The 27,957-nt window shown below is 35.6% G+C and overlaps 3 protein-coding genes across 4 annotated transcripts; 1 reads left to right on the forward strand and 2 right to left on the reverse strand.

Moving 5' to 3' along the window:
• Positions 1-11: 11 nt before the first annotated feature.
• LOC128167554 (H/ACA ribonucleoprotein complex subunit 1-like) lies at positions 12-8,605 on the reverse strand. 2 transcript variants are annotated; one of them, XM_052833340.1, is made up of 7 exons: positions 8,516-8,605; positions 8,233-8,309; positions 6,948-7,031; positions 5,195-5,343; positions 4,949-5,008; positions 4,619-4,784; positions 12-506 (listed from the first exon to the last, which is right to left on the reverse strand). In XM_052833340.1, exons 2-7 carry the CDS (start codon positions 8,297-8,299, stop codon positions 409-411), a joined length of 624 nt encoding a protein of 207 aa, XP_052689300.1. In that variant the 5' UTR covers positions 8,300-8,309; positions 8,516-8,605; the 3' UTR covers positions 12-408. The 2 variants fall into 2 exon arrangements, with proteins under 2 accessions (XP_052689300.1, XP_052689299.1); XM_052833339.1 differs by having other exon boundaries at positions 8,233-8,312; positions 8,516-8,591.
• LOC128167553 (probable ATP-dependent RNA helicase DDX46) lies at positions 8,561-27,923 on the forward strand. Its single transcript, XM_052833338.1, has 21 exons — positions 8,561-8,692; positions 9,057-9,296; positions 10,293-10,404; positions 14,104-14,328; positions 14,749-14,793; positions 15,056-15,172; positions 15,380-15,445; positions 15,885-15,981; positions 17,222-17,342; positions 17,450-17,625; positions 18,219-18,419; positions 19,374-19,456; positions 19,728-19,892; positions 20,076-20,407; positions 20,602-20,764; positions 21,242-21,391; positions 21,780-22,037; positions 22,293-22,466; positions 22,895-23,086; positions 23,932-25,243; positions 27,623-27,923. Exons 1-20 carry the CDS (start codon positions 8,676-8,678, stop codon positions 23,977-23,979), a joined length of 2,982 nt encoding a protein of 993 aa, XP_052689298.1. The 5' UTR covers positions 8,561-8,675; the 3' UTR covers positions 23,980-25,243; positions 27,623-27,923.
• On the reverse strand, positions 10,993-12,990 carry LOC128167557 (uncharacterized). The gene is made up of 2 exons (XM_052833341.1): positions 12,832-12,990; positions 10,993-11,696 (listed from the first exon to the last, which is right to left on the reverse strand). Exons 1-2 carry the CDS (start codon positions 12,935-12,937, stop codon positions 11,389-11,391), a joined length of 414 nt encoding a protein of 137 aa, XP_052689301.1. The 5' UTR covers positions 12,938-12,990; the 3' UTR covers positions 10,993-11,388.
• Positions 27,924-27,957: the final 34 nt, after the last annotated feature.

Raw genomic sequence — 27,957 nt, forward strand, 5'->3', positions numbered from 1 at the left:
ATTGTAGTCCATTTAATGTATAATTGTTTATTTCATAAAATCCTGCATGTTGCAACATTTTCAAAGCGATACACAGGTAACAAACTTTGTATGAGTCCTAAAAATAGGACATGAATATGAATATAGAATTGTACAGTACTACTGTAAATGACCAATTTATTGATCACCTCTTTCTCTCCTCTACAGTGAACATTTATACAGGATTCTTCACATGATTCAGTAAAATAAAAGAGTTTCATCTTCTTTAAATGACAAAAAACAATGCATTATTCAACAATGTATGAACACATCATTAACCAACCAATATGCCTTACATCGTCTGCCAGCATAACATCAGTAGAGAACATAACAAATCGCAACATACAATGCACACGACCTGAATCTATGTTTGGTAGATTGTCAATGGAGTTACCTCCCCCTGAATCCCCCACGACCTCTGAACCCTCCTCCTCCCCCTCCCCCTCCACGACCCCGGAATCCTCCTCCACCTCCTCCTCCTCGGAATCCTGAATAAAGAAAACGTCACAGGTAATGTAATGCACATGGGGTACTGTGGTTTCATTAATATTCCTGGATATCTATTTTGGTGGATTCAATGAAAATCACAGTTTCAAGGATATGTAAATTTTTGGACAATGATCTTATCAATACAAAACGTTAGAAGAAATTGCATTTTCATGAACATTATCAACTTGGATCAACTTTACAACGAACTCCACGAAAATTGGTATTCTTCGAATATTAATGAAACAACATATTTAGCATGTACTAATTTGTAAACAGGTAAGCATGGATTTAATATTTAGCAAATTTCTGAATCAACGTATTATATAATAAACATGTATGCTTAAGATTAGGCGATGTACTTAATTTAGCAGTAGCAGCATTCTGCCCACCAAAAAATACAAAGCCAAATGTAATGTTTACTTTATCTATTGTGCTAAGCAAAGCAAAACACAAGTACAGTTACTGTCTCATTACTTATAATTCTGACTAATATAGTATGCAGATGTACTATATATACAGTACCAATCAGACCCAACCTAACAGAAAGTAAACCCAAACTAAACCCTGGGTTTACTTTCAGGGTTTACTCTGGGTTTACTTCGGGTTTACTAGAGTGGACCGAGAGTTAAACCCAAAGTAAACCCAGAGTGGACACGGAGAGTAAACCTGGCCAGAAGTATACCCTTGAAAGCAGATGCTAACTCTGTATTCGGAATATACAAGGGGTGGGAATTACAGGCAGTAGGATAGTAAGATTAAAATACTCGTCTGCTTCACACTCCAGTGCATACAATTGACCTCAAAAGCAATTTCAAAATACCCAGAGTAAACCCCGAGTAAACCCAAATTTTCAAAAAGTAAACCAAGAGTAAACCTTGAGTTAACCAACAAGAGGCCCAGGGGCCACATCGCTCACCTGAGCAACAATTGCCTTAATTCTGATCAAATTAGCATTACAGTATCAAAATATATTGACAACTGAGTACAGTAGATCTTGCTAAAAAAAATTGAAAATCTGCCAATTTTTATCAACCTCTTATTTTTTGGTAAATACCAAGCCCCTTTTGTTGTTGTACCTGTAAGAAGATTTTTCTCTATTCCTATATACCCCCCCCCCCCCCATTTCATGGCCCCATTTTTCTCTAGGGAATCATGGTTTCATCAGACTTAAATCTGCATAACCTTTGCTTTCACACTAAGTACTGAGTTTTGAACTGAACACTTTCCCAGAATAGTTTTCAAGATTTTCTCTTTATATTCCTATGTAAAAATTCAAACCGCCATCACGGTCCCGCCCTACCACTAATGACTGTGATTTTGCAAACTTGAATTTACACTACCCAAGGATGCCTCTACACATGTTTAAACCCTTTCTGGCCAAAAATTCTTTAAAAAGAAGATTTTTAAAGATTTTCTCTATATATTCCTAAGTAAAAATTCATCCCCCATTGTGGCCTCACCCTACCCCTGGACTATTATTTAAACAAACTTGAATCTATATGATCTGGGGATGCTTCCACTCAAATATGGCCTTTCCAGGCCTAATAGTTTTGAGGAGAAGACTTTTAAAGATTTTCTCTATCTATAAAAATTCATCCCCCATTGTGACCCGCCCTACCCCCAGGGACCATGATTTGAACAAACTTGAATCTACACTTCCTAAGGATGGTTACATGCCAATTTGAGATTTCTTGGCCAAATATTTTTGAGAAGAAGATTTTTAAAAGATTTCCTCTATATATTCCTATATAAAACTTGATCCCCCAATTGTGGCCCCACCCTACCCCCGGGGACCATGATTTGAACAACCTTGAATCTATACTATCTGAGGATGCTTCCACTCAAATTTGAGCTTTTCTGGCCTAATAGTTTTTGAGAAGAAGATTTTTAAAGATTTTCTCAATATATTCCTATGTAAAACTTGATCCCCCAATTGTGGCCCCACCCTACCCATGGGAACTATGATTTGACAAACTTGAATCTACACTACCTGAGGATGCTTCCATTTTAATTTGAGCTTTCCTGGCCTAATAGTTTTTGAGAAGAAGATTTTTAAAGATTTTCTCTATATATTCCTATGTAGAACTTGATCTCCCAATTGTGGCCCCACCCTACCCCCGGGGATCATGATTTGAACAAACTTGAATCTACACTCCCTGAGGATGCTTCCATTTCAATTTGAGCTTTTCTGGCCTAATAGTTTTTGAGAAGATTTTTAAAGATTTTCTCTATATATATTCTTATGTAAAACATGATCCCCCTTTTGTGGCCCCACCCTACCCCCAGTGACCATGATTTGAACAAACTTGAATCTACACTTTCTGAGGATGCTTCCACTCAAATTTGAGCTTTCCTGGCCTAATAGTTTTTGAGAAGAAGACTGGCTCAGGTGAGCTAAAAAAGGTTAAGTTTACAATACAATAAGTTTCTGGAAGAAGAGACTTTGAAAATTTTCTTAATAAATATTGACAATTTTTTTACTTTTTAAATCTTTAGTTTTTAAGATCTGTGTACAAACATAGAATTGTGAGCAAATCTCTGTATCTTGCTTATAATTCGAAGCTTAACACTCAAATATGGTTAGTAAATAGAAATTGTACACAATTAAAACACAAGAAACATGCACTATAACAAATAAAGAACACAATTTATTTTTTCGAAATGAATCATATATATACATGTACATGTATATACCTACATATTTCCGACAGCGATATCAAACTCTATTTAAACTGAATAAACTCGAGAAAATGCCGAGCATCTCAACAAAACCTATTGCATTAATCTACCATTACGCAAAATATAATGCCGAATTACCGATAGAATGAATTGTATTTCAGTACTTTTTTGATACATCAGATTTTGCTTAATTTGCGCAGGTAAACAGTTAACTGTTTGATTTACCGAAGTCTCTGTTTGATTTGATACGTAAAAATCACGAAATACAGACGATAGTTCCCAGGTTACAAAGCATAAATAATGAAAACGAAACGAAAATCAGAACAAGCTAACACCAACGTCATGTGTGAAAACTTTCAACGCGTTGAAATATTTAGCCTCAATTTACTACACAAAATCGGCACCAATATATTTTGCATGTTTCAAAAATTTCCCATCATTCGCGAACTGTTGCACAACAAGCAAATTCATCATAGTCAGATCGACCCTTTTTCGTATAATGTCATGGCTGCTTTAAACAAAGAACCTCGTTTTAGATGTATGGAATACGAGACTTGGTAAAATGGGTACGCAGACCCGGGCCGTGGCAAAATAATAACCGGGGCAGATCGGCAATCGTCAATTCCAAATACGCATTATTTTGCAGCAATATTTACAGCAAATACAAATATACTGGTCCATCATATATCCTGAAATTTTAATGAGATTGGCAGATTAATAACTGCCAATCTTTTGTTTTGCCCAGGCCAAGTCTTGTCTACCCATTTTACCAGATGCCGAATCCGAAGCTGAAACACGCCTTTCCTTTATTATTATTTTCGTAATAACTCAGATTTGAAACAGAATTAGACCTTAATTTTTGCAATTTATATTTTCCTTCCCATAAGGATAATTTATGCTTAACTACGTTGAATTGGAATCAGTAGTTCTTGAGAAGAAGATTTTTTAAAATGCACCCCCCTTTTTCTACAGTTTCAAGGTTTTCTCAGCTTTGAATACAGATCGGACTTTTATTTCTGCAATTTATATTCGCCCTCCCATAAGGATGCTTTGTGCCAAATTTGGTTGAAATTGGATAAGCGGTTTTAGAGAAGAAGTTCAAAATGTAAAAAGTTTACAGACGGACAGACAGACGGACGGACAGACGGACGGACGGACGGACGGACGGACGACGGACAAAAAGTGATCAGAATAGCTCACTTGAGCTTTCAGCTCAGGTGAGCTAAAAAGTAAACCTGGGGTTTAGTTGGGGTTTACTCTGGTGTTAGGTTGGGTCTGATCGGTACTGTAGTTGGGGTTTACTCTGGTGTTAGGTTGGGTCTGATCGGTACTGTAGTTGGGGTTTACTCTGGTGTTAGGTTGGGTCTGATCGGTACTGTACAGTAAAACAGGAATGTCTGAGGAACAATGACTGATCCCACACATTTCTTACCTCTGCCTCCTCCGCCTCTACCCCCGCCCCGGCCCCCGCCTCGGCCTCCTCTCCCGCCTCTCCCACCACCGCCTCCTCTACCACCTCGACCACGCCCACCCCCAGACCCAGGCGGCTTAGGTAAAAACCTCTGCAGGGGTAACAGTTTGTATGGGTCTATGAAAAGCTGAAAGAAAGAACATTCACTTTACAAAACATGACAGCTGAAAATGGGGGGGGGGGGGGATTTCAATAGATGAAAACTTGCAATTCTATTAACACGTCAGTAACTGCTCTATATGATAATACACTGTATTCACAACTGTTAGATTAGTATATATTAAATTATACCTTTGTACTTTTTGAAAAAGACTTTGCTTTCATATTTTCTGATAATTTAACTGAAAAATACTTCAACAAAGTCAAGGAAAGAATACTGATCATCAGATATGCTTAAGATTACAGAAAATGTATAACCTAACGGTAATTGTTTCCTACATCAAACTTTTAGCAAAGTTCAATATAAAGTTAAACCTGTTGGGATTTACCAGTATATGATCCCTTAGACACTAGCTAAAATGAAAAACAAAAGGATACAAAATTTCTAATTGAACCAAATATTTCATCCACTTTTCCAATCTGCTGTTTGTTTTCTAGAAAAATCGGAGCATTGAAGTGAGGTACATCCTCTATAGTGCTGACACAGACGAGGTCGTCTTCACAGGGGTGGACGTACTCCCCGACCTCTGAAATAAGCCCATCATCTCATTGTATGAATGGTTTTTATATTTTATTAAATTATAAACATATAATATGATATTGATAAAGAATTATATCTCTTTAAAATGAATATACAATATACATGTATTTGTTTCCTTAAGATTTGAAATCTGTTTACATATGTTCCACAGAATATCAGTTTCCATACCATTGATGTTTGTTAGTTTTAGGGTGCCTACCAATTAATCTGTGTTTTAGTATCAGAAAGACATTTTTTTTCAAATCTCCAGACTTACCTTCAAAAGTTTAGAGGGGCCTTGATCCTTACTCTTATCCAATCAATTTGGATAGTTTCGTGGAGACCTTGAATTTTACCGAATTTCATAGTACATGACTACATGTACTTATACTGCCTACCTTTAGCAGCTAAAGGGAGACCTAGATCTATGAATATTACATTTGTTTCCATTTCCCCAACAGTTCAATATTCCTTGGTATCAATAATACTAGTTTCAACACCACTAAACTTTAATATTTACATTTTCCAGTGTCTTTTTCTAAAATACATGTTATATCATGAGGTGATTAAATACTGTCCAGGGTGATCAAATCTATCATAAAGCACTTTAAGCAGACTTTAATGGACTTGATCACCCCCCCCCCCCCCATCATTGTACTTAATCACCTCAGAATACTCAAAGAATGATTCCTTATTCCTTTAATGGTTTCAGGAGAATCTTCAACATTAACTGCATTTACCACTTTTTATAGGTAGCAGGGGACAGTTTTGCACAATAGACCCAGTAAAAATTTTGAAATATAAAGGGAAAAACCTAAAGTTTGGAAGATGGCTAACAAAGAGGGGTTTTGACTGCTAGAATATTTACTGCATTCATTTTGTGCGTAGAGGAGCTCATGTCCATGTTTCATTGATTGATTAGTACTGTTAGCACTTTTCCTCAAAAGGTGATTGACCCCCCCCCCCCCCCCATTAATTGGTGATTGTTTGCTTTAACCTACATATCCACGGTTGTTGACGGCATTTGCTCGGGACTCAAGTATGATGCAGGACCCGTGAAATAGTAAAAAAGAGCAATTTTTTTTTTTAGATTTTGAGATCGTTCCTATGTAGTGTTATTATACAGTTATATGCAAGTTGTACATGTTTATTCTGAAATGTCTGAAAATTCTCAAGATTCAGGATCATGTGTCCTTTGCATGAAATCTAATTAAAATTAGACTTGTAATTCCACTCCTCTACGATACGATATACATGTATAGCGTATCGTAAAGGAGCGGAATTACAAGTCTAATTTTAATTAGATTGCCTTTGCATGCCAACCAATTTTAAAAATCCACTGAAAAATTATATCACATATATGAGCACTATCTGCTTTACATGCTCAACAAAAAAACTATCCCCTGCCACCTTAACAGTTTCAGTTTTACTGGGTTTTAAATCATTTACTGGTTACTATTCCCCTTTCTTTAACATACCGGTAATCTTTTAACTAGTCATTTCTATACCCCATATCTTTAACTAATAGTTTTCAAGGGGACCGTCTTGTCTATTTTTTTTCTCTTACCTTTCAGTTTCGGGGGAACCTTCATCATGATACCTTTCCCTTACCTTTAACAGTTTCAGGGGGACCTTGATCTTGATACCGGTTTCCAAAACCGCCTCTTCCTCCACCTCTGCCTCCACCTCGAAAACCTGCAATTTTTATAATAAGCAGGGACTTTACAATATTACTTACTAGGTTTGTAACTGACTGACTACGGAACAATAACGGATTGATCAATCTCATAGACAGCAAGATGAAGCAGAGCCCTCTATGAGACTGCATGTATTCAATGTACATTAAAAAAGTACCCTTTTTTTAATGTACATTGAATTGATTGAATTCACTTCTTCAGCAGGGGTTTCCAGTGAATGTTTTTAATGCAATACACAGATATACACTTATGATTACTAATTTCAATCATTTTTGTCTTCGGGAATAATATTATAGTCTGTCCCAAGTTATTGCTTCCATCAATTTTTGATGATTTTTAATAAAAATACACATACCTGTGAAAGAAATACAATTGAAATCGATGAAAGGGAATATATCCAAGATATCTTCATTGAACAATTATCCCTTTTCACTTATAAAATTTCACAGGAACGAAAACAATTTTCTTACGGAGATTAATTGTAATGGGAAATGTTAACATCTTTTCTCCATTCGGAATACACTCGGAATACATCGCGCAATTTTTTAACATTATCATCTGGGCTTATTAATGGCTGATGCAATGGCTGATGCAATGCAAATTCTCCATAGACTTTCAATTTTTGGATGTGTATTGAAACCTGAAGCGAGGGCGTTTCAAAACAGATAATCTGGACATTTTTCATATTAGTGGATGAACTTAGTTTGAGCACAAAGGTATTTACTATTATTGAAATATCAAGCAAAAAGTGGTGGAAGCAAAAACTCGGGACAGGGTATAAAAAAGAACTCCACTATCCAACAACCGAGTCCCTAGCTGTGATGAAAGTGTGACATTTCAATCCAAGGGAAAACAAATATAAATTAATACTGTAACGGGATGGGAGAAATAATGACGGACCGACCAGGATTCGTACCCGGGCCCCCTGAATCTCTAGTCAGGTGCTCTACCAACTGAGCTATCTGGCGCCGGTATTAATGAACCGTTCACTGACCGTCACAATACCAACCACTAGTACAGAACAGTATAAGCCAAAGTCACAGAAAAAGTCACAATAAACATGTCATCAAAATGAAAGCTTTCACAGTATGTGGTATGTGAACTGGTAATTAACAAAAATTACACCAAATTTACAGTATTGTGGTATTAAATTAACGCAGTGTATTTCAAAAGTTAAATCAAAAGAATACATCATTTACCTCCTCCGCGACCGCCTCTTCCGCCTCCACCTCTGCCAAAACTGTTGTTAAATCCACCTCTTGACATGGTTTTAACGCTACTGAAACAAATAACAATTCCTAAATCATCGCATATGGACAATACCGACCCCCCCCCCCCATCACTGATTCACACTATCAAAAATATATACAGTTTCGATGATAAAAAGAATAAAACAATAAACTTTGAAGATGGGTGTTCATTTTGGTTCATATTAAGGTTGTCGTTTCACATCAGTTCAATATAGATAAAAAAAAATTGTACCTTTGTTTTTGCTGCAATGTTTAGCACATGGTACTTCCGGTTTTATTTACGACAACCTGACGTTTGGAAATACTATTTCGGGTCTTTTCTGCGTTTGACAACATCGATTTTAGAACTGTAGCTTCAAAAGAAGTTTTTCGACTTTGTTAAGATCATCAATATGCCAAGGGAGGGAAGGTATTTATCCAATTCTATTGTTTTTTCACCGTATCTCACATCAAATATGACAAGGATATTTTTTATACGTTCTGACCTTATCATTGGCATTTGATTATCATTATGTGCATGTTGCATAGTAGATAGTTCTACTGGCGTTATATGAATGTTTATCTGTTCATTGTAAAATAACCTCTCTTAGATTTTAAAAAAAGGATTTCCTGGTCTTTTATTGATATAAATGAAAATCATTAATCCATTTTAGCAGGACTGTGTATTATCTAAGATACACAAAAGATATAGCAAAACAGCTGCAAAATATAATTAGAAAATAGATGTCAACTTTCATATTTTTATGATTTCTTCTTTTGTTTTGTTAATAAAGGTCTTACAGAAGAAGATCACGTTCGCGAAGTGATTCTCGTGAGCGGGAGAGAAAAAGAAGAAGTCGCTCCAGAAGTAGACCAAGAAGATCTAGGTCTCGAGATCGATTACGAAGATCCAGATCAAGAGAAAGGAAGCGTTCGCGTTCCCGTGAAAGAAGAAGATCAAGGTCTAGGGAAAGAAGAAGGTCAAGGTCAAGGGACAGGAGAAGGTCTAAAAGATCTCGATCAAGAGATAGGAAGTAAGGGTCAAGACAGGACGTTTTTTTTATCATACATTTAAGCTCAGAAGTTTGTCATACACCATGGGGAAAAAATCATTATAAAAGAAATGCTTTTTGTCACACTATATGCATGGTGTGACACAAAGTATCTGCTGTGATAGAGAATATATAGGCTAGGTACTGCCATGCTTCTTCAAACACTAGCTTGGGGGATAATCCTTTCGCTTAGGCCTAAGAAAAAAAAGTGTTTGTTTCCGCTTTCCCGACCGACCCTAGCTTTTACCCCCCGACTCAAAACTTTTTTTTAAGGATTTTTGATGGAAAATCGTTTATTTTTCGCTTTTATCCGATTTGGAAAAAAAAATACTCAAAATTTTGGTCACAAAAATGCTTGAAGCAGTTACTCTTCTCAAATCAGTGTAACTCAAACGTTTTGTTTCAAAATAGCTGTATGTTTCCATGTGTTGTAGATTTTAATAATGCTCTCATCGTTGGCAGAGGAAGTATCTGATATATAATATCATTTTTGTGTTTTATTAAGACCAGCTTAATAGTCAGGAATGATATTAAAAGTATTTCTCATTTTATACCATTCAGCAGTGTCAGTATCTAACCGGCATGTATGGATACTGCAATATTAAAGGGAAAAAAAATATTTGAAAAAAAAAAAATTCCGACTAACCGACCCTACTTTTTTTCAGCATGAAAGCGGACACAAACCATTTTTTTTGTTAGGCCTTAGTAATTGATGTTTCAATAGTTTTTAAACACAATGGTCTGGTGTGGTCATTCTTCAACATCTGTTACAATAATACCCTTGCTTGAATGCAATTGATATATTTTATTAAATTTAAACAATATATTCATGCAGGTAGTATAAAATATATTATTTTGACAAAATAGAGTTTACATGAAGTAGATAATGGCATTAATGCTCCTGATATTGATAAACTTGTTTTCAACGCCATATATTTTTATGTTACGCTTCTAATGTAGATGTTTTTATGAATCTAGAAAGTCTAGATCCAAAACGCCAGATAAGAAGAAGCGCAGTGTTTCACCAGAGGCCAAGAAACTGACACATAGAGAGGGAGAGATCACAGTTAAAGATGAACCCCTTGACAAGGTAGGAACATTTCTCATTAATACATTGTCCCCTAGTACATTGATGATGGACCATGAAATATTGAGAATCCTGTAAGTTTATGCTTAACTCCTATTATTTCATTGTGTTTCTTGTGTATATTCATAATGAATTACATATAACACATTGATTTCCCAAAAATAAGGTAAAACCATTCCTTTAAATATTACAATTAAAGGGTTACTGAGTTTCTTACAGATATTCACCATTAATTATGTCGTACATGGGGATTCATCCCATTTAATGTTACAATTCACAGGTTACATTTTGTTAACTGAGATACAAAACACTGCATTCCTATTTTGAAGTCTGTTCTTTCAGTACCCTTCACTTACATGTTTCTATTTTAAAAGATGTGGATAAAGCAATGTTTGTTAAAGTTTTTTTTAACATTGTTATTGATTTAGGAATATATGTATTGAAAATGTTGAAGAATGCAAACATTCAGATTAACTGTGTGTGCTATAAACTACTGAGGCACAGGTTACACATGACATTCTATAGTGGTAATTGTTATACTGTAGATTTTTTAAATAAATACAGGGTAAGACCTTAAGAACAAACACTGTCAAATGTTTTATATGTTTTATTTAAGCACTACTCACTAGTAACATGCAGCACAAGTTAACAAGCAACTAATTGTATATATACAAGTGGTTTTATAGCACTGCCATTAAAAATTTATCAACGTCCAATACTTTTAATCCAGTTTTAACAATGGTGTTTTTTTCCACAAGACTTGCTGTCTGTGTGGTTTGATAGGGCCAGGGGTATTGGATGATCAGGCACATACGCAATGTAATCATCACTTCCTTCTCTCTGTGTCTTTATGGATGTGGTTACAGTCTCTTGACAGAGGATTCACTGATTAATACCCTCACTCTCCACGTCTTGATGATAGTTTTGGATCCTCACACTGAAATCATTTGAGGCACTATCTTGGACACCTATCTTGCATGCCAAGGTTTAACCATTCCTGGTGAAGTTACACTGGGCTACCATCATTGTCTGGGCAAACTTCTCCACCTGAATCTCCTCCACTCCAGTGTGGTTGTCTGTGGGCCTGATGGGGAGAGGTGCTGGATGTCCCAAGGTCCCTGCCACGCTGAGGGCGAGCGTCTTGGCCTGGGCCAGCTTGGTCTGTCGGTACTGTCGGTACATGTGCTTGATTCCATCTGCCACACAGCGTCTCTTTAGGAGCTGGAGTGCTCTCCCCTTGTTTCCAGATTTCATGGCCAAGATAGCTTGGGATGTCAGTCTGGTAGTGTAGTCATCTATAAAGAGAAACAGCTGGGTGTTAACACAATGTCATTGACTATGATAACATTGACATGGATTACTGTGTATAGGCTTATCTAAATCACAGTGTGTGAAGATACTTCTTTTATTTATTTAATCTTCTTGTAAAAGACAAGGATTATAGGATTAGAGCACAGACATAGATCAGTATCTCTTTATCTGTCATTGGTTTTATAATAGGGATTATGTCAGAATAAGTTATGAAATCATTTTTTCTTATCAGTTAGGTGTCATCTACATTTGTGAAGTTTATTAAACTTACTTAGGTGGAGGATTTGTAGGGCAGCTTTGTCGTGAAGTGACAGTAGATACTGAATCAGAGTTATTTCCCTTGGGGTACAGGGTTGGACTAAGTTGTTTGCCATGTTAGATCTTGCCTTGTACAGGTTATGCTTTGATACAACGTGTTGGGGTTGATATACTAGTATAGACGTCTCATCATTATCTGCTTTAATCTCAATGTAAACCCCTACAGATTCTCTGGAGTAGTTTAATTAGCTGGGACCACTAATTTTATCGTGTAATTACTCTCTCAGGGACCAATTAACTCTTTGTAGTGGATAACATTATACTCAAGTGGCTTCAAACCAAGAGACAATAATAATTATCACAAATATAATTGATTGTGTTTCTATTTTAAGTGTTTTGTTTATTCCATTGATATTTATTATGTTGAGCAATGTCACTTAAACTCAATGAAAAGAACATTGTGTTTGAAGTCTGATTCATAATTCCCTCTTTAATAATAGTTATTTGTGGCTTATTTTAAAATCATTAGATTTGTAATTAATTAATACTTAATTCAGTAAAATTCATTTTTTAGAGAAATTGTTTACGCAGATTATATTTTTATTTTTCACTCTTTTAAAAACCCCCAGAATCTTTGCCATTGCTTGGTGTCTGATACAGTGCCCTGAATACAGAATACCCGAGATAGTGTTTGGTTTTTTTTTGATATTGTAAAAAACAGTTTTAAATTGCAAATCATTTCAATTTATAAAAGAATTAGACATTTGATAAAAATCATTATTGAGAAATTATAAATCAATATCAAATAAATTTTACCAAATGTGTACCACGAAAGATTAGTTGAACAGAACATTGACTTACCAAGGAGGCGGATTTGCTGTCCAGCTTTAGAATACTTTCTCAGGAACTGGGTCACAACATCAGCACTAGCCTTCAGCAGCTTCTTCTGTTGTATCTTGTTCAACATTTCACTTGTTATGTTAGTAGTTTCTGTTCTCAGAGTTAAACAAACACAAGTTAGCTGGTTAGTCCTGTAGGAATAATCCCTCTTAAGCCACTCGTAGCAAGATTATACTGATGGTCAGTTCCTGATACAGCTCTATAAATACCACTGTTGAAGATTGGTCACAGTGGGGTGCTGACACAGGGCTGTTGATTGGGGTGGGAAGTGGACAGGATCCCCCTGACAGGTGGACACACCTGAGTGAGCCCAGTAAGGTACAGGTGTGGCCACCAGGTAGTTCACACCTGTAATGTTTATTAAACCTGTGTTCATTATGACAGGTGGTCAATTATTAAAGGATTGTACAGCCCAGCTGATCTGTTTTATGTCAGGAAATGTTTGTGTAAGTGAAAGATTGACTTGAACTGTATTATAACTTGTACCAGCTCATACAGGTCTATGTAAATAGTAAGGTCAATAGCTATTCAGTTAATATCAATCAGGCCTTTGATATGATTTAATGAAAAAATAAGTACTTGAAAAAACTACTTAATATGTAATGTTACAGAATAACACAGTGCAATAATAATTATATTTACGTTAGATTACTGATAAAGATATTCTAATGGCAAGGTAAATTCCTTGTATAATAGCTTGGATTTTGTAATTTTTTTTACGTATGCTTATTTCTTTCCTGAAATAAAATTTTGAGAATTTAGTTCTGATTATAGATAAAGGCATTGATGTTCAGTTTGTGTATATATAGGATCTTCCATGTCATAAATATGTAATCAATATTGCTTAATTATCTCACATATAATTAGTTTTCATATTCATACACATTGGTACTTTAAAGCCCCTTGATGTGAATAGCACACATTACCACAAATTAATTTACAAATGTTGACAGAGGTTAAGGGCAACATTTGGCTGTGTGCAATCCCTATATATGAGGAGAAATGTTGACCAACAGTTATATACAGAAATATATTACTAAATGATATAACAATTATTTTTGATAGAAAATATGAGTAAAGACATACCTATGACTTCAGTAATCATTTTGATTAATAAAGAATGGTTAAGAAATGCTGTCATGCAAGATGAACATGACAACAATCTTTAAGATTTATATAACTTTTAATATGTTTAAATAAAACAGATAAACAATTGATGAAATGCTTTTATAGGAGGAAGAACAGAAAAGATTGGAGATGGAGATGCAGAAGAGGCGAGAGCGAATCGAGCACTGGCGAGCGGAGCGGAAGAAGAAACAGGAGTTGATCCCGATCAACATCGCCCCGGTCAGTAAGAAGTGGTCACTGGAGGATGAAGACGATGATGATGAAGAGGAGGTTCAGGAGAAGAGCGAGGAGAATGGGGATGAAGTGGACCCCCTGGATGCCTACATGCAGGTCTGTGTCCCAGATAACGGCAGAGATAGCACAAATAAAAGAACGTAGAGTTCACATAAAGCAGAGCAGTTATCTTGGTAATAAACTTGTGTACCAGATATAGCACACTTAAAAAGAAGATGAAATACATAAAGCAGAACGATGAATGAACAGGACTGATTTCACTGTTAATACCAAAAAAACTTAATTATTTACACAGGAAGTCAGAAAGGGAAAATATAAAAAAGGAATACCCGGTGATTAAGATAAAAGAACTTTTGCCAAATACCATTGTATAAAAGTATTACAATACAATATATTCCACAACATGTACCATTAGTTGAATTAGCACATGATAGGTGAAAGTGTGGGCAAAAGTAGAGTTAATCTCTTGACATCTGGTATGCCCGATTTTACATGTAAATTTATTCTATCTTTCAGGACATCACTTCTGAGGTCAAACCGAAAGACAAAGAGAAACCAAATGTAAGTTGTTATATGTTCACATTCAAATGTATGTATTCATTAAACATGTACAGCAAAACAAATGCAGAATTTTTAGTCTGCCTCATTTGTAATAAGGGTTTCTTTTTGAAAATACAGTTAGTAAATAGATGGATATTTTATCTTCTTTATTTTGTGAGTATTACTTATGAAATTGTAGCAGCTGACATGAGAGAAAAAATACCATACAAAAACAATTATTAGAAGTTTTTTTCACTGTCCAAACATTTTTTGTTTCTGACAGGGGGAGGGATTGCAGAGTACAGGAAAAGTGACCATCATCACCGCTGTGGCCAGGAAGAAGGTTCAGCCGGAGAAAGATAAAGGGGAGCTGATGGAGAATAATGTGGACCTGATGGAGGTATGGGGGTTATTTGGGGATTTTAACTTGTCAAAGAAGAGATAGAACCCAAGTAGAATTGTGAATGGAATCATATTAACACCAAATGCATGAAGATACAAGTTATACAACCACTCTGAATAAAGAGATTGCAATATTTCAAATGATGAATGCATATTTTGGCACTATTTTTTTTTGTGGTTCAATGTATTGTTTATTCGCTTACAGTACTCATCAGAGGAAGAAGAGGAAGATTTGGAGTCCACCATGTTGAACATGAACAAGAAGAAAAAGGTAGATGTAAAAAGTGTCAAAAGACTACGGCAATGTCTCAATACTGTAGTTATGTGTAGTGTCAAAAGACTACGGCAATGTCCAAATACTGTACTAATACATTGTCACAAAACTTTACTAAGGCAGTGTCTCAATACTGTACTAATACATTGTCACAATACTATTTAACAGAGAGGTGGAAATCAGGCTAAAGACTGCTAAAAAAGAACTCCGTATGAAATCTTTTTACATTTGTGTATTGCAATTCTGAAACTCAGACTAATGACAAAGAACTACATGTTTCTCATATGTAATGGAAATTGCTTATATGATATTGAAAATATTAATATTTTTAAGTAAAAAAACTGAAGATGATTTTTATCAGCCTTTGGTAAGTTCCTCATTATATAGGTAATGGTTCGTGTACCATTGTAACCCTGTAATGAATTCTTCATTTTAGGACACCATTGTGGTGAACCACGACAAGATCTACTATGCTTCATTCAGAAAGAACTTCTATGTCGAGGTTCCTGAAATTGCCAGGATGACCACTGAAGGTAATGAATACTGTTCATGGAAAATTATACTTTTAGTTATTGAAAGTAGCTGCTTCAGGTTAAGCATTTTATAAAAGACAAATAGTAATTAGATGCAGATCTTTCAGAGTACAGATGAGTTACAGGCCGAACATTTCCAGCTCCATATAGACTTTTGATTAATGTTGATACGCAATATACCATCCATACATGGTGAAATGTAAATATACACTACATACATGTACTGATTTGTACAGAGGTGGAGGTGTTATAATTAAATATACACTACATACATGTACTGATTTGTACAGAGGTGGAGGTGTTATAATTAAATATACACTACATACATGTACTGATTTGTACAGAGGTGGAGGCGTACAGAACTGTAAATATACACTACATACATGTACTGATTTGTACAGAGGTGGAGGCATACAGAACTGTATATATACACTACATACATGTACTGATTTGTACAGAGGTGGAGGCGTACAGAACTGTATATATACACTACATACATGTACTGATTTGTACAGAGGTGGAGGCGTACAGAACTGTATATATACACTACATACATGTACTGATTTGTACAGAGGTGGAGGTGTTATAATTAAATATACACTACATACATGTACTGATTTGTACAGAGGTGGAGGCGTACAGAACTGTAAATATACACTACATACATGTACTGATTTGTACAGAGGTGGAGGCGTACAGAACTGTATATATACACTACATACATGTACTGATTTGTACAGAGGTGGAGGCGTACAGAACTGTATATATACACTACATACATGTACTGATTTGTACAGAGGTGGAGGCGTACAGAACTGTATATATACACTACATACATGTACTGATTTGTACAGAGGTGGAGGTGTTATAATTAAATATACACTACATACATGTACTGATTTGTACAGAGGTGGAGGTGTTATAATTAAATATACACTACATACATGTACTGATTTGTACAGAGGTGGAGGCGTACAGAACTGTAAATATACACTACATACTGTACTGATTTGTACAGAGGTGGAGGTGTTATAATTAAATATACACTACATACATGTACTGATTTATACAGAGGTGGAGGTGTTATAATTAAATATACACTACATACATGTACTGATTTGTACAGAGGTGGAGGCGTACAGAACTGTAAATATACACTACATACATGTACTGATTTGTACAGAGGTGGAGGCATACAGAACTGTATATATACACTACATACATGTACTGATTTGTACAGAGGTGGAGGCGTACAGAACTGAACTGGAAGGAATCAAGGTCCGAGGAAAGAACTGTCCCAAACCTATCAAGTCCTGGGCCCAGTGTGGCTGCAGCAAGAAAGTTATGGATGTCTTTAGAAAGTCAGTACATCAGCTAATGCCTTATAAATTAATGGACAATTATGTCCTATAAAAATATTTTTTCCTTATTAAGAATCATACTCACTAACATTGGTTTGATTTTTTAGAAACAGTTTTGAGAAGCCAACTCCAATCCAAAGTCAGGCGATTCCTGCCATCATGTCGGGCAGGGACCTAATAGGAATCGCCAAGACAGGAAGTGGGAAAACCCTGGCCTTCCTGATCCCGCTGTTCCGCCACATAATGGATCAGCCTCCCCTGGATGAAAATGATGGACCGATAGGTATGTACATGTATACCATCCATAATATCATAGATATTTGTCCAATTTAAAAATGAATGTAATATTATAGGTTAAACCACTGCTTTAGAACCATTTTGACAGGAGCTTGGATTTTGGAAAGTTGTGTCAAACAGCAATGTGATGTAAACCTGTCTATTTCATTGTTGACCACTCAGCCATGGCTCTTTGAAATCAACAAGATTTGTCTGGCTTTTGAGCTAAGGCTACACAATCGGTGTATATTTCGGTTGAAATCGCGTCATGTTTAATTTGTTTTGACGCAAGAAATAGATAGCTACATCCTACTGAAAGTCCAAGACCTTGTTAAAATGGTTCTAATATATATTCCTGATGCCAGACATCTACATGTAAATCTTTGTGAAATTTAAGACCTGTACAAAAACTTTATTTACTTAATTAAGCATAGTTCAGAAATTCTAGTCACAATTCCGTGATCTTTTGGTTAGGAACTTTGGTAGGTCAGGTCATTATCAGTTTTCCTATCTTCTTCATGAATTTTAACTTGTTTCTGGAATATTGCAGTAGTGTTGTTTTGATTTCATCTATTCTTATATTAATACATGCACTTTCAGCCATCATAATGACCCCCACCAGAGAACTTGCCATGCAGATAACTTCAGAGTGTAAGAAGTTTACCAAACCTCTGGGACTGAAGGCTGTGTGTGTGTACGGGGGAACAGGAATATCAGAGCAGATCGCGGAGTTAAAGCGCGGCTGTGAAATCATCGTGTGTACCCCAGGGCGGATGATTGACATGTTGTCCGCCAATAACGGTAGGTGTCCAGAATGGTCTCTGATCATTGTGTCTGTAGTGGTATCATATGCATGCATCAGAAATGAGAAATTGTACTAGTATAGTATAATTATGAAGTATGCTGAGCAAGCACTGACATGCAGCTATAAAGTGCAAAAACATGTAGATCTTTTGCCAGACACACTGGACTTATGCACTCTATGACCTTGACCTGTAAGTGTGTCAAATGGAAAGTGACCTTGATGTCTCTCATGGTTGCTGTAGATAGGGACCTTGACACTGTTTACTTGAGGGGGTGGGGCCAAGTATTCCACACATACTGGACTTATGCACTATGTGACCTTGACCTGTTTGTGTATCAAAGGAAAAGTGACCTTGATGTCTCATGGTATCTGCAGATAGGGACCTTGACACTGTTTACTTGAGGGGGAGGGGGCCAAGTATTCCACACATACGGTGTAATACCTTTGTTTCTTTTGACCAGGATAGGAGAACTCTTGTAACAGTTTATTTCAGACCAATTGTCAAATGACGTTCACCTCAACAGTGGATTTGTCGCCATGGAGCTCAGTGTTACTATGGTGAGAGTCCGGAAATAAGGATATAGGCTACAGTCATTCATTGATATTTGTCTAAAGTTTAAATTCAAAATTTCTTATAGCACAATAACTTTTGACAAACCAAGTTATTGAACATAGGATGAAATGTTTTAAAAATTGTTTGCTCTAAAGGTAAGATTCAAGTACATGTATATTAGATAAATAGGTAGGCTTAATGGTACATATGTATCATAATTTTTTCCTGCAGAGGACTCCAATTTTTATTGTACATGTATAATTTTTGGGAAGATGCTAGTAACTGTCTTCCACTTGTGTTTAAATGTTTTAATTGTATCATAAAAGTTTAAACATTGTCAGTGTACTGTAAAACTTTAAGAGCTAAGCCTGCCAATCTGATATGTTTTTCATTGCAGGTCGAGTGACCAACTTACGGAGGTGTACATATGTTGTGCTTGATGAAGCTGATAGAATGTTTGACATGGGCTTTGAACCACAGGTGAGTGAAAAAGTGGATGGCTAAGAGACAGAAAGAAAAAGAAATAGAAAAATAGAAAAGTTGTAGATTCTGTGAAGTTATTAATTATATAATATTAATTTATTAGTTTTTAACTTTTTCTGTGTTTAAATTTTTTTAAATGGTGAATTACCCAAAAGATGTTTGCATTAATAATTAATATTGGGTAATAAAACACATACTTTGACAATTTCTGCTCAGACTGTAATGTTTGAATCCATGATGAATGTTTCCTACATCTTATGCAATCTAGGTGACTAAGATAGTGGACAGTATACGACCTGACAGACAGACCGTCATGTTCTCGGCCACCTTTCCCCGCCAGATGGAGGCTCTAGCTAGGAAGATTCTACAAAAGCCAATCGAAGTGCAGGTTGGAGGTCGCAGCGTTGTCTGTAGAGACGTTGATCAGAGTGTGGTATGTGGTAGATTGAACTTTCTCTTAGTTATACATGCAGTTTTACACTATTGACATGAAATAAGCAATTCCAACCTTTAAAGAAATCAGTACATAATATTTAGTCATTTTAAAGTCATACTAGTGTAAAAATACTTTCAATAAAGAATTTTGATGACTGATCCTCAATGTCTGGTTTTCCAGATCGTGATAGATGAAGACAAGAAGTTTCTGAAGCTGCTGGAGTTACTGGGGCTGTACCAGGAGAAGGGCAGCGTCCTGGTGTTCGTTGACAAGCAGGAGCATGCGGACGAGTTGATGAAGGAGTTAATGACCCACTCCTACCCCTGCATGTCGCTCCACGGTGGCATCGACCAGTACGACAGGGACAGCACCATCGTCGACTTCAAGAACGGCAACGTCAAACTGCTGGTAGCGACCTCTGTGGCAGCCCGGGGGCTGGACGTCAAGCACCTGATCCTGGTGGTCAACTACGACTGTCCAAACCACTACGAGGACTACGTCCACAGATGTGGGTAAGGAGGCATGACAAACCTACATGCTGATATACATCTTAACTTTGAGATAATACACACTCAAGAACTTAAACCCCTATGTTATGAAGATGAAAAAATATAAATTTTCTTTTTTGTATGCTTTACCTGGTTCACCCGGTATGTTTTTATAATTGAATGATTTTTTCAACAGCTTGCTTTGTCTCTTGTTGTAGACGTACAGGAAGAGCTGGGAACAAGGGTTACGCCTTTACTTTTATAACTCCTGAACAAGAGAGGTATGCAGGGGACATAATCAAGGCCCTTGAACTGTCAGGAGCCACTGTGAATGCAGACCTGGAAAAGCTGTGGAATGACTACAAGGAGAGAGCAAAGGCTGTGAGTAAAGGATAAATAAGTACTATGGAATCATTACTTAATCAGTACTTTTAAGTCAGTTTTGAGATCTTCACATCTTCAATAGTTTGTTTTCACTATGGAATTCTACACAAATACATTTTGCCGGTTGTGTGGTCATTTCTTTCAAATTCAATTTGTCAGATCTGATAAAGCTGCATCACAAACATGTACATATAATTGTAAATAGTCATTTGGGCTAAGATGTGCTCTTTGTACATTATCGTAAGAGTCTGGGATATCATATCATATGTGTGTATGAACCATACATGTACCAGTACATGTATATCTGGTGTTTCATTTTGAATATGAATTACTGTCGGTACCTTTGATCTTAATCTCTCTTAACTCCTACCTTGTTTCAAAATACTACTAACCACTGCAGTATTAACCCCAGTTATATTCATCTTCTAAGAGTTTTAGTTTGCAAGCTTAATTTTTCTGATTTATTTTTATCAGGAGGGTAAAACAGTGAAAAGTTCCAGTGGCTTCCTTGGGAAAGGATTCAAGTTTGATGAAACAGAGGCACAGCTGGCCAATGAGAGAAAGAAGCTACAGAAAGCTGCCCTCGGACTTCAGGACTCGGATGATGAGGACACTGGTGTCGATGTAAGCACAGTCAGATCTTTTCTACAAATTACTTTTATGCTTAATGTGCCAAGATGTTAATTTTCAATTGTTTTGTAAACTTATCAGGATTATGGACCACTCTACTGACAATTTTCCAGTCAATTAAATGAATCTGTTTTCCCTGTTATAATTTACATGTATGTTCTTCGCCTCTTAACATTTAAAGTTTCAAAGCCCAACTATTAACCTGAAAGCATTTAGAAGTTTCATACACAATGTTGAGTTCGGTTTGAAACTCGATATACATGTATTACAGATATCATATTTGTATAAGTTTAAAAAGTTTTAAAACATTTCAAGTACAGTACATGTCAGATACTTTTCTGACCGGTACAATGATGTTCATGAATTTTTTTGTGATTGACAGATTGATCAGCAGATTGAGGACATGTTTGCCAGCGTGAAGCGAGTCACAGACATCGCCAAACCTCAGGTTATCTCAAACCCCATGGCGGGGATCGGTGCTCTTCCCACAGGGCAGTCCAATCAACAGAAACTGGCACTTGCAAAGCAACTCGCTGCCAAAATCAACATGGCCAAGAAAATTGGTCCAGATGCAAGGGACATCACTCAGCAAGCTGCTAAGTTTATACTGTCTGATGAAGGATTTGCACCAAAAGTTGCAGTAAGTTTTTGTGTTATTGGTACATGCATACATCTGAATATATGAAATGAATATTATACATGAAAGGAGGTTCTGCATGGGCATGTACATGTAGGGCATAAAGATCATTCAATAATCTCCTTTAATACATAGAGAATTTGGCGCTTCAAATTTTGGCAATTTTCATCTGATATCAAAGTTTTTAGTAAGTTTCACAAACCCTACAAACAGAGAAGTACAGTATACAATTTATTGGTCTTATAACTTTACTTTTAGTCAAAGACAATAGCAGAACAAACGGCAGAGAAGATTAATGCCAAGCTAGGCTACCGACCTCCCTCTGAAGATGAAGAGGGTGAAAACAGTAACGCGGAGACGTTCAAACGTTACGAAGAGGAACTGGAAATAAACGACTTCCCACAAACAGCCCGATGGAAGGTCACCTCAAAGGTAATTATGATACTTCAATCTTTTTTTAGATATATTCAGAATATTTACATATTTTTTTGTGATTTCATGTCTTCTATTTATGAATAAAAATATGTTTTAATTTTTTAACTCACACCAAGTGAATGTTTAGAATACAGTGTCTATCAGTGTGAAGATTTTCATTATACATGTTACCTTGGATGCATCCTCTAAGATTATAAGATAACTTGGATTCTTTATTTAAGTCATATATAAGGAATATGGGTTTAGTTGAGTACATGTATTCTGTCTTGTTTGACTTTAATAATATAAGCATTGTATTTAACTTGTTTGACCTGTGTAAGTTTTGTTTAACTTGTTTGACATTGCAAGTTTTAACGTAGCAAGTCTAGTTGACATGTTTGACTTTTTTTAGTGGACGTGTTTAATTTTTGTTTCTCATGTTGTAGGAGGCCCTGGCACAGATTTGTGAGTACTCGGAGGCTGGTATCACCGTGAGGGGCACCTACTTCCCACCCAACAAGGAGCCCAAGGAGGGCGAGAGGAAGCTGTACCTGGCCATTGAGGCCACCAGTGACATGGCCATACAGAAAGCTAAGAAGGAAATCACACGCCTCATCAAGGATGAACTTATACGACTGGTGAGTACCCCTGATTCAGCTGTCTTCACTCTTAGCTCCTTTAAAGATGTCATTTGATGGTTTTTATATAAAGATGAATTTTGATTTTAAATCAATTCACTTGAGCCATGGCTACACTTGCTTGACCAATGATATGCATTATTCCTGGTTTGTAGACAATCCAGACATAGTCAGTTTTTATCTAGTTACAACCAACCAATCTTTACTAAATTTAATGTGTAATGTGTAGGAGGAGTGAGACATCTATGACATTGATAATTCTCTCCCTTCAGGGGACCTTAACATTTTTTATAAAATAGACAAATGATGCAGTCATAGAAACCTCCCTCAGCATGTAGCAGGCAATCTGAGAATAAGGAGGCATTTACCAATGTTATAAAATCCATGATTCCATGTCCGGGGGTTCCGTTGTTAGAAGGGGCACTGTTAGTTGCATAGGAAATTCATTTTATCTTTCAAAATCCTATTGATCATGAACAATTAGGATAAGCAAGAAGACTTCTAACTAAAACTGTATCAAAATTGTGAAAGTCATGATCTCTTATGTTGGGGATCCAAAGGTGTGGAGCTCCATTGATCATGCATTTATCCATTAAATTATTTCTCTATTCTTGTTTACTCTGTGTTCAAGGCATTTAAATGAATTTCTGGACATGTTTGTACAAGTATGGAGCAATTCATCCAACATCTAGAAAACTCTGTTAATTTATTATGGGTCCTTAACATGGTTGTATAATACTCAGGTGACCATTACGGCCTCTTTTTGATATCATTAATATACAAATGTATATTATAAATAAATGATTCTTTTATAACATTAATTATTAACTTTATTCTCATTACAGCAAAACTCCTACCAACCAATCAACAAAGGGCGATACAAGGTTTTGTAGGGAGAGTGGGATCATTGCGGGGTGAAGAGTCAATGTTCGGGGGAGGGGCAGTTATCACTGGAGACCAAATCTGTGAATTGCGTGATAGCAGCCAAGTGTGGATTATATTTTATGTTAGTCTGTGTTGTCTTAGAAATAAATAGAGAATCAACTAGTTCTTATTGGTGTATATCAAATCAAGGTAGTTTGTTGCAACAGAAAGGAAGAGGATTGTGATATGTTGCAGAGTGCAATGGCGAGCAATACAAAAACGAGGTGCACTAAAACTACAGGATTTTTTCTGAGAATGGAGCCATTGATCAACAGGAAAAAATTTGACACTGCACTGATGCCAATATCAACAAAGTAATATAAGCTCCATATTTTTCTGTGACATGTATTTTTATCAGGTTTACATTTCATACATTGTACAGTACATAAGCACTCTTGCTCCAGGTAAAATATGCTGGGCACATGGTTCAAATTGTTACTTTTCTTACAGATGATTACAGAATTCGTCAATGTTTGCCCTTTCCTTTTTATCCCACAGGAGTTTGTCACAATCTGAACAAGAGGAAAAAAAATCCTGAATAACCACCCCCCCCCCCTTTTTTTTTCTCGCTCAGATTGAGTCAAATCCCTGTGGAACGAAGAACCCCGCCCCCTTCAAGTGATGTAAATGTACGAGGCTTTACAGAGGAAAACCTTGAGTTTATGAACCATCAATCGAGGCAAGCACATTTTGTACCTGCATTAGGAAATGTTGTTCTACAAACGAACAAAACATACATGGTTTTTTTTTTAACATGCATGAATAGAAGACCCGTTCAATTTTTAAAAATCAGGATATCAAATCAAGAACACAAAGTTGTGTTATGCGGCTATCGTGACCTTGTCAAATGAAATACCTTTTCATTTTATCTTTAAACTTAGGACTTTAAAAATTTCTCTCAAACAATATCTATGCCGTGGATTCCTAATAAATTCCTCCTTTCATTATGCTATGTAAATATGATATTGGGTCACACTCGACTTATCATTAAATATGTAAACATAAAATGTTCTCTTTTTCTGGAAATAAGAGACCTGACTGCTTTCTGTTTTTATTCCAAGAATTTTAAATGTGTTTACCCCTTACATAACAATAAATATAACCAACCAATCAAACTTTGGTGCGCAATATGCAGACTATATAAAGCCCGCGCTATGTACAAATTTTCCGAGGGTTTTGTTTCAAAGTTTTGATTTGCAGAAAAGGGAAGGAATCTGACAAGCTTGTCACAAGGTAAGGATGCGGGTTTTTTTTTATTAAAACATTTTATATGATTTTTAATCTATTTTTTTAATTGTTATATTCTGTATATATTAAATGAAATCATTTTTTACAGTAAAAAGTACAATGTAGTTTTCAATAAAAATTCACCAACTACATGTCATCAAAATAAATCATCGTATTTCTCTATGTTAAAGAATGCATCTTTAATTAACCTAAGATATTTAAAACTCCAGGGCACATACCAGGTTATTTTTGGAGTTAATTTTTTTTTATATAGATTTTCCTTATAATAGCATGAAAATTGCAACTGAATGCTTATAAATAAAGTCATGGTATACAATTTCCATTTAAAGGGACTAAGACAGGTTTTTGGATTAACATTTTTTATGTATGAAATGGTTAACCTGCGCATTTTGAATGGTTGACCAAAATTTGTATGTTACATAACAAGTCAAGTTATAGGAGAGTACAAAGATATTCCTCATTGTTATGTAAACAAAGCTCGAGTCTAGCATTTGTTTAGAAATACTGTAAAGTATGAATTACCTTTTCTTTGACAAAATGACACGCGGCAAACAAGGTAAACTGATCAAATATGATCATAAGTAATATCAACAGAAGAAAGCATGCAAAATTTGATTGAAAGAAAATGGGTGAATAAGGCGTGTAAAATGCCGAAATGAGGATAGATAAGATATTATAAAATTGAAATATCAATAAATCTGATAATTTATTTTCTTAATTATTAAAAACCATGTATATTTATCATAACATCGATTTGTCAAATACTGTACTTAGAAAAGGTTGTCAACTTGATTTAAACTGGAGTACGCGTGTCAATACCTCCAAATCGCGTCATTTTTAGAACTTCAGTGCCTTTTATTTTATAGAGTGGGTCTGAGCTCCATATTTTTATCAGTCTATATAAGGTTTAAAGGAAATAAAACCTATTTCAATCAACAAAACGTGGAGAGATGACCCACTATACTTTTAAATGTCATTTTGTATCGAAACAATTTAACGTTTTAGAAAAAAATAGTACAAGTCCGTAAATTTGTGGTCGTAGTGGCATAAAGCATTTAAACACTGGAGTTTGTTGTGACTGAAATGGCTCAGTGGTTAGAGCACCAATTATTAGGTTACATTATAGAGTTAGGATTTTTAGGTTATATGTTCGATACCACAAACACTTAAGAATTTAATTATTTCCCCTATCATTTGTTGAAATACTCAAAACTGAATATAGCTGGAAATTGTCCTTTCGAAAACAATTATCAAGTATATTTATTTGGAAAAAAATGAATTTGAAATTGTATTTTAAGACTAAACCAAGCGGTAATTTGCGCTATCTTATTCCCCCATCTTCTCTATACCAATAAAACACTTATGTAAACAATAACAAGACTCAAATTTGTTTACAAACAGAGAATTTCAATTATAGCTCAATGCATTAAAATTACCGATATTAACCGTTAAAAATGGAAAAATAAAATTCAAAATGTTGATCTCAAATGGTGTCCGAGGTTTTTTAAACTGTATGTCCAAATGGAAAATATTAGTACGGAACTACATATTCGCAATGGAAATCTTCACATTGCTAACAGAGAAAATATGAACTGCGATTTGCTCTAGCTGCTGGTATATTCCATAATGCGCTTTAGCAAATATTATATAGTAAATATAGCAACAGAGCAACTGCATTTCATAATGCTATAGTAATTGAAAAGCTAATATCTGCTTATGTTTCTATAAACATGGTGATGGTAGCATAGCAATAATATATGTATATATATATATATATAAGGTGGTGGACAAATGGATTATAGCGAGGGTGCAATTCAGAATGTTGGGTAGACCACAAAATAAACTTTTTCAATTACTGTAATTTCAATAAATATTCGTGGGCACCAATTTTAGTGGAGATAGTAAAATTCACTGCTCCAAAGATAGCAGTTGCAATGAACAACTGGATCTCTTGTTTAGCATGTAGTTTGGAATTTAGACTTGCATGTTCTCAGATTGATAGCATATATATTGTATAATTAACTATTAACGTCCTCGTAAATATGCCAGCATAATTATAACGATTAAAGTTGGCGCCAATTTTAGCTAGCGTGTGTTACTCGTGCACACACCGTTGCAGTTTCAAAAAAAAATAACTATTCAAAGCTTAAACGTATGCAATCATTCAATTACGTCACGTGCATACATATGATCAGGCAAGGGTGAGGAATACAATCAATTTTACTTGTTCTAGCATTATTAAAAATTTAATTAGACATTGAACTTTGATGATTTGGGATTACCAGTTTGTGCATAATACTATATAGTAAATTTCATTTCCATTTCGTAAATAAAAGATTTAAGTATCAAATTTTATATTTTTAGAATTACCAGTTTGTGCATCATAAAATAAAAATCAGAATGTCTGGACGCGGACAAAGTCAGGCCAATAACGACAACAAATCCAGTCAATGTAACCCGAACAATCCGGAATACAAAGGTTACACCAGTGGGTACTCCGGAACCGGAACTAAAGCCGACCTTGATAATCATGGCAACCAGCTGAACCCCAACAACGAACGATATCAGCCCAAGAAATAATCCCGTGGCAATAATCCTGAAGGAATATTGACTTGAAAACAAAATTGACTTTTTTATCATGTAAATATAAAAAAGCCAAAATCATTCTTCTTGTTGCTTTATTATGGGGATAAAGTTTT

The sequence above is a fragment of the Crassostrea angulata genome, chromosome 10 (assembly GCF_025612915.1).
Source record: "Crassostrea angulata isolate pt1a10 chromosome 10, ASM2561291v2, whole genome shotgun sequence".
In the NCBI taxonomy this organism is placed as follows: Eukaryota; Metazoa; Mollusca; class Bivalvia; order Ostreida; family Ostreidae; genus Magallana; species Magallana angulata.